The 12,948-nt window shown below is 38.5% G+C and overlaps 1 protein-coding gene across 4 annotated transcripts in view; it reads left to right on the top strand.

Moving 5' to 3' along the window:
• PDE10A (phosphodiesterase 10A) overlaps window positions 1-12,948 on the top strand; it is a 508,454-nt gene that overhangs the window by 470,338 nt on the left and 25,168 nt on the right. For all 4 annotated transcript variants that reach the window (XM_073219874.1, XM_073219872.1, XM_073219871.1 and 1 more), the window contains one exon: window positions 7,393-7,565. In XM_073219874.1, coding sequence (XP_073075975.1) covers window positions 7,393-7,565 — 173 coding nt within the window. The remainder of the gene's footprint in view (window positions 1-7,392; window positions 7,566-12,948) is intronic.

Below are 12,948 nucleotides of genomic sequence, written 5' to 3'. Positions count from 1 at the left end.
GCTTCTTTGGAAAAAGAATCCTTTATGAAGACTTCGAATGATCTATTTTGCAATCACGTTTGATTTTTAAGCGTGTGCTACCCTGAGGCAAAGTGTTGTTCACATAGTCCATTTAATTTATATGGATTGTCATATTCTTGAACCAGAATGTACTGAACAGTAAGTTTTGGAAGCTACACAAATTCAAGTATTTTAGTGCACTGAAGTAGTTTTTCTTTTTTGTTTTTTCTACTTTTAGATGTTCTTGGTGATTGATACAGTGACAAGCCTCACTTGGCTGTGAGATAGATAAGTTCCCTCATTTTAAACCTTCTTCCTCAAACTCACCTTAACAGGGTGGCTCTTTCCTCATAATGGTTTGATTGCTCCCACAGTTTTCTAAAATACGATCTGTGTTTGATGTAAGAATAGTGGACCCCGTTTCTTCTGCTCACTGGGAGCGCCTCCAAGCAGGAGAGGAATCCGCAGTCCCCAGGCCTCTGAGTGTGGGTCAAGGGAAGGGTTTGGTTTCCAGGGTTGCCTAACAGCCAAACCGTGACAGCAACAGCAGCAGCGACTGGCTAGGCTGAGTCAGGACGCAGAAAGGCATTTGCCGCTGGCACATCTTTCGTTCTGGGTACCTGGCCCCCCTCTGCATGCCCAGGCCTGACTGCTCTCCCTAGCTTCTCCCTGCAGCTCCCATTGGTCCTGAATGCCTAGCAATCAGGAGCACTGCATGCTAAGACCGTAAAAACCCAGCAGACTCGCCTGTTCAGGCCCCCAGCCCTCAGCACTGAGAAGGTAAACGAGGAACTTACTGCAGTATATGCCGATCACCTGCTGGGTGAAGGGAGAGGGATTGTTTTGGATACAAGCCATTTTAGTAGCTGAAGGGTTCCAGCAATTGCTCCTTAGCTGGCTCTGTCCCTGAAAGCAATCCGTGATCACCAGTCTGATGTTCCCGTGGCACCAACCCGTTCTTTACTTTTTTAAACAATGGGTGGATGGATATACACCTAAAAATTTAAGCAGGATAAAAGTTGTATGCTGGTTTATGTATCTGTGTGTGTATATTGTTTATATATTATAGTATATACATGTTTATATATACACATACATATATAAAACATGATTTTTGTAAATAAACATTACAGAATTTCATGACCATTTACATTTGTTTTGATCTTACTCATCCTGTGAGGATTTATTTGTACAGGAAGAAGGACAGTTGCTAGAGGTTACATTTAGAAGTAATTAGGACTCAGAAATTAGCACCCACAGCCTAAGTGAATTCATACATATGACTATGACAACATTTCTAGCAATTTAATCTGCAAATGAATTTTCATAGCCTTTGTAAAGTTTCTTTGGAAACCTATTTTTAATATAACAGAATCCATTTTGAAATAGCCCAGGCATTTACCTGGTACATGGCTGCTGGTGGAATAAAAAGGAAATCCTGTGACATGGCAGTGAGAGGCCCGGGCCCCCCTGAGCACTGGGGAGACTCCTCCATGTGCCGCCATAGTGACGGAGTTCAGGAAGGTGTATCTCCTCTCCAGCTGAGCCTCAGCAGTGCTGGGTTTCATAGTGTGCTGGGATTACATAGTGTGGTGTCCTGGAAGGTCGGTGCCTAGTCTGACACACACACACACACACACACAAACACGTGACTGTCCACGGAACAGAAAGGCCGGAAGAGGGTAACTGCTCATGGCCTGCCGTCGCTTCCATCAGAGTGAGAAAGCCCAGGACGGGCCCTTGTTGGGTGGGCAGCGAGGAGGTTAGTCAGGAAGGAACTGGGAAAGCACAAGAGCATCTAGGAAAAGCCAGGCCCACATTCTGGGCTTCCACTGAGCCGCTGTTTCTCCCTCAGTGCGGAGCCTCGGAACTGGTGTCCCGGGGACCGTGCCCCAGAGCTGTGCATGGGCTGCGCTAGGCCAGGGAGCAGAGTCCCCATGGGCGTCAGCAGTGAACGCTACTCCAGTCCCTCTGACCGCTGCAGCCTCCTCCCTGTCTGCCAAGGAGCTTTCCTACTTGGCATCCCACGCTTGGCCTTCATCGCATTTTGTCTGTTTAATAACTTCTTTCCCCATTGATCGTCGTTTGTCTAAGTTTGTTTCTCTCAAATCCATCTTCCATATATATGTCTGAACATGCTATTCTTCTGTTTAAAGTCACCATAACCTCAAGAATAAATTCTTTTTCTTAGTTGATAGCAAGTCTTTTTTGAATGGCCTCTGTCTGTCCAGGGCTGCTGTTATCTGCCCTGGTATTTCCTAACTCCGTGCCCTGGTCTAGGTTCCCTACTTGTAATTCTCCCACTGCTGTTCCATGGCCAGCTTCTCCTTAGCTTCAAGCTCAGCTCGGGCATCACCTCCTCCAGTGAGATTGTTTCATGACATCCCCACAGAGCTAGAGCACAGCTATGTGCCCCACTTACATGGTCCCTGAGCCCTCGAACATAACACATACCTGTGTTTTTCAAACCTAGAAATTCTGTGTTTGTGAGTTTAGCTTCCCCTACTCGGAATTACAAGTCCAGTGAGGACGGTCATGCCCCTCATTCTGCCCCAGTGGGTGTGCACATGTGGGAGGTGGCAGTCACCAACAGGGAGATATGTGAATAGGAGAGAATTCGGGGTAGGAAAACAATCCATGGGCCATTTTGTTTAGGGGAAAGTAAGTAGAGATGTCTCTGTAGAACAGAAGGTTTAGGTGGTTCAGTAGTGGAATCTCCTTCAAGTATGGAGATTATTTTGTGTGGATGCTGACATCCAAGAAAATAGGTAAGCTCTGGTTTCTTACCTAAAACTTACCCACGTATGTTTACTAACTGTGGTAAAACCATTAGTGTTGGAATATTAAATCCATTTATTCTCTTTCCTGATGAGATATTAATGGTTATTTTGAATAATGAAGCTACCCTTTTTCTGTCTTTTTGTGAATATCGCCTGTTAAGTGCTCAAAAGTAAAAATTTCAGATAACAGACCAGTTAGGAATGATTATTCTCATTATTAAAGTTTTCTTTATATTCTGTATTAATTTTGAATTTTCTAGTACTTTTGAAATATGTTCAGATTTTAAGAAAGTTACCTTTATACCCAACATTCTGGGATCCCATGACATTTTCATTACTTTTTAATTGGAATAACATTTCTGTGACATGGCTAACAGGTTCTTGCATTTCATCTGCACTTGATAGAAGGTACCTTTGCCTATTGTATTCGTAGCAAAATTGTTGCATTTACTTTCAGCACCGCTTTTAGGAATAGACGTAAGTGTATAACATGGAGGCTAGCTGCATCTGTCTTTCTCTATAGATGTTTTCTGAATAGACAGAAATGGTCTTTGCCCGTCAAGTTTATTTCTGGGCATGTCTGTCTGTCTGTGTGTTTCTGCTCCTCCTCTCCCTTACCTCTGACTGCAAGAGTTATACTGGTGGGTTTTTATCATCCTCATCATTGTCATAGTAATCACTGCATCATTTATTAGGTACTTACTATAAGCCAGAAACTTAAGAATCTCACACAGATTGACACATTTGATTTTTGTAATATCCTGTGTTACAGCTGATATTCATTCCATGCACATCAAAGAGGTTTAATCACTAGTCCACTGTTGCATAGCTAGTAAGCGGCAGAATGGGATCAGAAACTAGAATTGTTTGACTACAAGACCTGTGTTCTTAATTATGATACTAACATGCTTCCTAATATGTGGGTGGATGCAGCAAGTTGATTAAATATCAATGAATACTTGTTGCCTTTTCAAGGCACTGCAGTTGTGAATCCTGATGTAGTTAGTTGCATCATTGACGTTTTTCATCCCAAAGCCCCTGAATGGTCCAGTCTGTGCCTGTGGCTTCCTGTGGCATGATTTACAACCCAACCCAGGGAAGCCAGGATGGCTGGGAGTGAGGCCTGAAGTGGTTGGCACGTAGGTATCAAAATCAAGTGACAAGGCCCTTGCATATGAATCTCTTTCATAGAGCTGAGCAGCATAGGGCTTTGGGGAGAATTATTTATGAATAATATTTCAAAAGCTTGCTGAGGATGATTGACCAATCTGTCTGCCTGCCTCCATTCTAACCTCCCTGCAGTCAGCGTGGTTGCCAGAGCGATTGTCCTAAAACACAGACCTCGCCATGGCCCGACCTCACTGAAAATCACCAGTTCCTCCTGTGACCCTCCAGGTGGTATTTCTGTGCTGTCACAGGCCTTTTCTTTTTGACTTTTTGGCTTTAGTTCTCGCCATTTCTCTGTTCTCACAATCCACTCAAACCGCACGGGGACTGCTGTGGTCCCACCAATACACGTGCTCTCGCTCTGCGCCTCCTGCCTGTCCTCCTTGTCCTTCTGGGTTCATGTCCCCACCTGGGCAGAGCCTCCCTAGCAGACTCCCTCAGCTAACATGTCTGCAGAGACCACCCCACACTCCACTCTGTTTTACTGAGCACTTCTGTGCTTGTCTCCCCACTGAGCTGGGAACTCCTCAGAAAATGAACCTACATTGCTTTGGGCCTTGGATATAGTGCGTACTAAACCACTAATTCCCTTACGCAGAGTGACACATGCATGCTAAGTACCTGCTGGACAAGTAAGACATGTTCTTCATTTGTGATGGGAAAGATACAGCATGAATTAGGATGCTGAGAATCCTGAAATGATGTTTGAGAGCCAGAAGGGACCACAGACATCGTCCACTCGGAGTGGGTCCCTGAGGAGTCTGTCAGCATCAGGGCTGAACTGTCCACATTCTCTAATCTCCCAGATCCCAGCTACTTAGAGCATCTACAAACAGAGCCCACTTGTGTGCTTTCATATAAAAATTATATGCTGCTCAGCCAATTTGGGGCTTTCGAAACATTTCTGGGTATAAAGTGCTTGTTATTTAATGCTTGATTGATGCAAAATGAGATCAACGGCCCTGAATTAATATAAACTTCAAAGAATGTAACCTGGGATATTAACTATAATAAACTTATAAATGGATATATAAAAGTATTATACCATTTTATGAGGTTTTATTGTTACCAAATGTGAAATTAGTGCTTTCAGAAGATTTTAAGCTGTTTATCTGCTGTGTTTGCTTGCTGTATCTCCCGTGTTTAGTTTTGGTAGAAACAAAATGCTTATAAATATATGCCACGTTCTATTGAAAGGAAGAGGCCATTTATTGTTGTTTGCATATTCATTCCCTTAACCCTTGTGGGATAAAGAAGGAGGCAGTGGAAGTGTCCTGGTTACACTTCTGTTATAAAAACCCTCTACTGAACCTTTTCACCTAGTTTCCTTTAGTATTGAGAAGTGACTTTAAAAAAATCATATGAAGTAGCCAGCAGAATATACAGATCCTTTAAAATGGCTCTTAATTTGTCTTAGATCCTGGATACTTTTGAGAACCTGGTGAAGACCTGTGTTACGGGTGACACCCAACAAATGACATGGAGTCGCAGCGAGTTCATAACTCTGTGGCCCCGAGAGAACTTACAGATCCCAAACTATGATGTCCTTATTTTAAACAGATGAAATTTTTTTTCAACATCATGCTAGGATATTTTTATATACCCTAATTTAGCAGTTTGCTGGTGATAGAATAAAGCATTTAAATAATTGAATGTGACTTGTCTTTAGAGGGCCAGCCGATGGCAGATGTGCGGTGAGTGCCAAGCAGACACACACCAGCTGGCAGCATGTTGGTGGTAGGTGGGGCCCACTGCTCAGGACCATGGTATTGAGGCAGAAGCCAGCTGCTTCATTGTGTTATGATCAAATGAAAGAAAAGCAGATTTCAGAGCATGACTCAGAGTAAACATTTCTTTCTTACAACTTTCTAGTTGTACAGTTGAGGTTGAAAGGAACTTGAAAGGTTACCAAGTTCAACCACTGTCCGGTGCTTGTAGCCCCTCCCCTTGTCCCTCTCAGTCACTAACCAGCCTCTTATTGAACTTCTGCCCACATAGCATTTCATGTAGTAACTCTGAACACTTAGTCGTTCTTCCTATGTTGAGCTGAAGTCCATCCTTATCACGTCCACTTCTGTGACCCTGTTGTATTCACGACAGCTGCCTCGGGTGAGACTGGAGTACAAAAATTACTGAAATGACCGGTTCATATAAGAACTGCAGTTTCCTTTCAGTCAAAGAAAAATACTGTTAATGTTTCAGAAAATAATTCGTTTCAACTAGATATCAAAGGTTTATTTAAATTTTATAATTTGAGAGTGAAATAATCTGTGTGAGAGTACTTTTATAAACTTACAGCATTTTACAAATGTTTTACTAATATTATCATCAAGAAAATAACCAACCAGAACTAACTCCATTTGCTGCATTTACCATAGGATATTTTAAATATTCGTTAAAACCTTAAAAGTAAATAATACAGAAAGGTTCTGATTATTGAAAACAAATGGTATGCATACAGCCTTATTTCACAGTAATAGGAAGCAGACAGTGTCTTGGTGAGATGCCAAATTTTGTAAAAAAATATACTTTAATAATTTTAAGTTTTTAATGTATTTTATCAGCCAGTATAGGTTAGGACAAGTGAAACAATTAAAAGTCGATTTTAGTAAGACAATATTGATTAATATCCTACTTATTAAAAACTAATTGATGAATGCACAAATTGAATGCATCTCAATTATGTGAATCCTTTTTGTTTGAACAAAAGTGGCTCATTTCTATCTCAACACAAACAAAAAAACTCAGGGAAAGAAATTACTGTGCAAGTTTGAAAAAGACTCATATACAGGAGACTAATTCTGAGATAACAGAATCCAAATGATCAGTGTTTTGGTCTTATTTGACCTACCAGGTCCTGTCTCCCATGAGCACAGGAGAGAAGATGGGCCCTAGAGTTGTGCACCTCAATGATTTGTGTTTTATGTAAAGTGTCCTTGACTCTAAGGAGATTTTTAATATGCCTAAATCAACTTTATTTTGAGGTGTGGGACCTGTGCTTCTAGGATACAATAAAGGAGGTTATTATTCATTAGGCTTGCCAAAGTGGACAGGCTGTGGGTGACTTTTGAAGTTCATTAATTTCCAGCATAATGTAAAAATTATTAAAGTTTGTAATTAGTTTAAGAGAAAAAGTCTTCACTTTTATATTTTACATTTACAAGTCCTTACTTGAAATATCCAAAAACCAGTTATGTTTAGATCACTGGGCTTTTGTGGTAATAAGTGATGTGACTGTAGTTTAAATAGTTCATTTAAGTGGTAGCTTCCTTGTAGCTTAAAGAGAAACTGAAATATTAAATTCTCTAGTCACTCCAAACTATTCCAAAACCTGTCATTTGTATGCCAAATGCCATTAACTGACTGTATTGTTTCAAATAATTGAAAATATAAGATTAGAGCTTGTGCTTGTTATTGGTGGTGTTTATTTGTATTTTTTCCGTAGTTGGAAGGGCACAATATCTTCTCCACCCTGAGCTCCAGTGAATATGAGCAGGTGCTTGAGATCATCCGCAAAGCCATCATTGCCACAGACCTTGCTTTGTACTTTGGAAACAGGAAACAGTTGGAAGAGATGTACCAGACTGGATCGCTCAACCTTAATAATCAATCACATAGGTAAAAATATTTTTTCAAAGTTTAGAAGCCCAGGGAGTGCTATCTGGAATACATTTATATTTAAAAACAGAAATGCAATGTGGCATAAATTGATACTTGACAGAAGAAATGTAAAAACAAGTATATGTTTTTCCGTTGTTTTATGTGCACTTTATATTTACTTTAGATATTTCATTATTCAGCAGAATTGCTGACAATTTGTTGTGAGGATGATTAAAGCAATATGGATTGGGATTTGAATTGGTCACCAAGAATGGGTGCTTTTAAAGGGAAGTTGTTTCCCAAGCAGCCTCTCCTTGAAGTTCTGAGTCCTGTGTTTGGTTCTTGGTCTCATAGACTCTGAAAATGGGTTTATTCTTCAGAATCCAAGTCCTAACTAACTAAGCTAATGTGATTGATGTATAAAACTAAACTCCATTTTATGATCTACACACACAAAATCCAGTTAGAAGCATCAGAATATTGACATTGATGTAGTCAGAATCGTTTAGGAAGCCGAGTGGCAATCAAAAGTTTGTTTCATGAACGTGGAGTCAGAGCCAAGAGAGTAGATAACTTGAATGTTCAAATGGCTTAAAGTTACATAGTCAGATTCCTTCTTTCTGAGGCTTGTCTTGCCTAACGGATTCAGAAATATGTCAAGTGCGTTCGTTGTGAACCTGTCCACCCATCTGTACATTAGATCTCAGTCCACTGTCTAAGCCACCTCTTCCTCCTCTCAGTTTGTAGGTTGGTAACACTGGCTGTGTTACTAGGACTTCCCTTTTGCCATTGCCATGTCTGACCAAGTCTGTCTTAAGTGATGGCATCTTTAGCTTCAGATTTGGGAACAATTGTTTACTGGCTCTATTCTAGTCTTGCTGACCTTGGGTCTTTTCTCTTTGTTCAGATGCTTTGCATACGTCCTCTGTGATCCGTTAAGTACTGATCATAACATTTCTTTCTAGAGCAGTCTGTTTTCAAGATCTTAGAAGCAATTCACTCACGTACTACAAACACAAAACATTGGGTTTCCAAATGTCTATAGACAGAGAAGTTATTTCTGTACTTTGAAATACTCAATGTACACTCTCACCCATTACCTACATTCAAAATTGTTAACGTTTTACCCCATTTTCTTTGTGTTTTGTTTTTGTCACTGTGCCATGCCCATGTAAATTACAAGCATCATGACCCTTGATCACCTCCCACTTCCGTCATATGGTATCTATATGACATAATGATATCCATGCCTTTGTTTCAGCAGCATTGTTTTTGTGATTCATTTTACCTTCAGACAGGGGAAGATCCAGATTTGCAGAGCTTGAAATCTACACAATTTTGGATACTTTCTTCAAGGAAAACAAAGATAACTTATTTTCACATAGGGCAGTCTGAGCACACAGCCAGGGCCCCCCAGGGTCACGGAAGGAGTGTCATGAGGGCCAGGAAGGTCCTTCCCATCATGCTTTCCTCTGCCTGCGTCCACAGGGGTGAGCATGACTTAGAATCTCCATGTCTCTCTGCCCACAACAGGTTTGGTGTAATTTTGAACTAAGACTTGAAGCAACAGCTGTTTGTTCAGTTCTTTTTCTTACAGCAGTTATAAGACTGGGGATATACACCCCAGAGAATAGTATCCTTTTGCTTGCCAAAACCCAGGTGCATACATTCTTTTTTGTTTTTGGTTATAAGTAAGAGTCGTGTATCTAGTATCAAGTTTCTCACATATGGTTTTAGCAAAATGTTTACAGTAATACTGACTTTCTATAGATAGGAAACTTAAAAATTAAATTGCAAATTAGATTTGGTGCTTAATGCATATACATATGTATTAGTGGTGTATACTATATAGTTATGTATAATTACGTAGTTTTTGACAGTTAATTTTAAAGGTAATGCATGTTTGTTTAAACAATTCAAAAAGTGCAAGGGTATATGCAAGGAAAGGATAATACTGTGGTCTTCTGTAGTCTAGTACCAATAACCTATGTGGTAAAATATCATCCCATGCAGTTTTCTGGGTTTTTTGAAGCATGAACATGTGTGTATGTGTCTGTACACAGTACATATTCACAGGTATAATTTCTACTTTCTCCTTTTTTTTAAACAAAACTAATTATGCATTCCTCTTAAGAATTAAATAGTATGGTATAGTATGAGTATTGTATAAAAGTTTATTAAACCTATCCCATATTGATGGTCAGATGTTTCTACAGTTTTGCATTATAAATAATGCTGAAATAAACTCTTGCTTATATAGTCTTACCTACTGGTCCTTTAAAAATATGTATCACACACCATATGGTGCCAGAAAGTTATACACATATTAAATTTTCTAAAAGAACTGTAGAAATTCACACTCCTCCTAACATATGGTGAAAACTGTTTCCAGTTAAATATGCTGTTCTCTGAGCTCACTGCATTAAAGATCTTTTCATGTTTATTTACTGTTTCTACTTCTATGTATTTGATCATAACTTATGCATATTTTTTATTGAATTACTTTTTTGTAAATGAGTTTGCATTCTATATTTTTGATAAGGATAGTAAAATTTTCTCCATTATGTGTTCCAAACATATTCTTTAGGTGATTTCCAAAAATTTTATTCAGATTTTCTTTTGACCACAAGAAATTTAATTTCATGAGGCCAAATCTGTCGTGTGTTTCTATCAAATCTGTTTCCTGGCTTTCTTAAAGAGGCCTCCCTGACAGAAACACAGATAGTACTTAAATTTCTTTTTGTGTATTTTTATAGTTTTAATTTTTATAGGTAGATCTTAATTCTTTTGGAGTTAAATTTTTTATGAACATAACATTATTTCTTCCTGTTGGGTTGAATCATTGCCATTTTATTAATAATCCATTTTTTCCATGGAATTGAATTTAAGTTTTCATATAAACTGGATTTATTCTTTGGACTCCTTAAGCCATTTAAATGCTAATTATCTGATCTTTAGCTGTGATCGTACTGTTTTGGTTACTGTAACTGTGTTGAAATTTATCATACATGCATGATAAGATTATCTTCACCTTTCATTGACTTTCCAAAAATTTCATGAAAATTTTTACTTAGTAAATGTATTTTTTATAAGAAAATTTTCAAATTTACAGAGAAGTTATTTCTGTACTTTGAAATACTCAAATGTACACTCTCACCCATTACCTACATTCAAAATTGTTAACGTTTTACCCCATTTTCTTTGTGTTTTGTTTTTGTCACTGTGCCATGCCCATGTAAATTACAAGCATCATGACCCTTGATCACCTCCCACTTCCATCATGAATACTTCAAAAGAAAAAGAATGTTCTGTTGTCAGGCTTATTTTCAATTAAAAATATCCCATTGGCATTTTGATTGCAGTTATATTATGCCTGTTTCTTCCCTTAGAAATAAAAGCATATTGTCTTATCCAAAAAGCACTGGCTTGACTCTTAGCCTTGAGTTGTTCACACGGGTCCTGTTGCTTTACTGGCACAGTTGTATGGGTTCTGTAGATTTTATCGCCTATGAATGTATTTTTCCCATTTTTAACTGGAAATACAATTTCCAGTATAAGTAAAGTTACGAATTAATGTATATATCTCGATTTTGCTTCATGTGTTTAGAAACTTGGCTATTCAGTGCTTGCACATCTCCATTTGCTGTGTCTGCTCAGTGATTTACCCTCTAATCAATATGAAATGAATTCTCCTTTCTTTCTGGTAATACTTCTTGCCTTAAAGTTTTCTGGGTCTAATAACCACACCAGGCTCTATTATGCTTACTAGTGGCATATCATATTCTTTTCCAGTCAGCCTGTCTGCAGCTTTATATTTAAAGTGTGTCTTGTAACCGGCAATAGTTAAGACTGGAGTTTACTGCTTTTTTATGGACTGTCCAGCCCATTTGCATTTCATGCAACTGTATTTATGGTAGTTTTCTTACCTTATTTGTTTTTCTCCTTAACCCCTTTGTGCTTTGTCCCTCCTTTTCTTGCCCTTATTCAAGTTCATTGATGACGTTTCCTTCAGTGTTCTGTTCCGTATCTTCTGTTGACTTTTATTGCTACAACTCTTCATATTTTCAAGTGGTTGCCCTTGAGTTTGCAGTCTGCATTTCTATTAGTACACATTGAATTAATATTATTCTATCTCTATACAATGTAAACACCTTAAGAAACCAGAATCTATTCATACTTTTTGTCTTTTCTGCCATTGTTACATATTGGTATATGTTCTATACCCCACATTATTTTTTACTAAAAAGTCAATTGATTATTGAGGAATTTCTGACAAGAAAGAAAAATAATCTATCATGTTTTCTCACATATATTCTATTTTCAGTGCTTTGCGTTCACTTGAGTAAGTCCAGATTTTCATCTGGTATCATTTACCAAAGAGCTTCTTTTGTTCCTTAAAATGTGTTGACCAAGAGTTTCTTTCGCCTTTGTTCATCTGCAGATATCTTTATTTTGGCTTTACTTTTCAAACATATTTTTGCTGCGTAAGAATTCTAAGTTGTTAGGTTTTCTTTCAGCATTTTAAAATGTTCAGATGTCCAGTGAGACCCTTTTTTTTTTCCTGCTGAGAAAGCGGTGATCATTCTCATTGTCATTCTGTATATCTTTTTATTCTGGCTGCCTGTAAGACTTTCTCTGTACTGATGTTCTCAGCCCTTTGTCTGTAATGTGTCTGTGTGCAGCCATCTTTCTGTTTATCCTGCTTGGGGTCCTCTGAGGTTTCTGGGTCTGTGGGCTGTTATTTTCAGAGAAATGTAGGAAAGTTTTGACCTTTAATTTTTTCAAGTATTTTTTCTACCCCATTTGTCAGTTTTCTTATGAAACAGTAATTACACATAAGACAGATTACTTAACATAGTCTTACAGGTCATTAGGATGTTTCAGTCTTTTTCCCTCTCGGCGCCTCAGTTTGGGTGACTTGGTGTGATCTGTCCTTAATTTTACTGATCTTTTCTAACAGTCCAATCTGTTCTTAGTTCCGTCCAGTGATTTGTATTTTTTACCTTTTGTATTTTTCAGTTCTAAGATTTCTTCTTGTTCGTTTTTATAGCTTCTGTGTCTCTCCTAAAATTCTGTATCTCTTCACCCATTGTAACCAAATATATATTTTCCTGAAGGTTCCTTAACACAGTAGCTATCTAAAAATCCTTGTCTATGTGTCCACCATCTAAGGCCTCTATGGGTCTGATGTGCTGACATTTTTTCTTCGGACCATGGAATACTTTGTCCTATTTATTTGTCCAGCAGTATTTAATATATATACGCTACTTTGTGGATAACATGATCTGTTACCTTTCTTGATTCTGTTATCTTTCTGTGAAGATAATCGACTTTTGTTCTAAATTGCCAGGATTTTCCTTCTCAGCTTCCATTCACTGGCAGCCCCAAACCTAACCTCTGT

Source organism: Manis javanica, chromosome 13 (assembly GCF_040802235.1).
Source record: "Manis javanica isolate MJ-LG chromosome 13, MJ_LKY, whole genome shotgun sequence".
NCBI lineage: Eukaryota > Metazoa > Chordata > Mammalia > Pholidota > Manidae > Manis > Manis javanica.
This window is presented reverse-complemented; position numbering and strand designations above follow the sequence as displayed.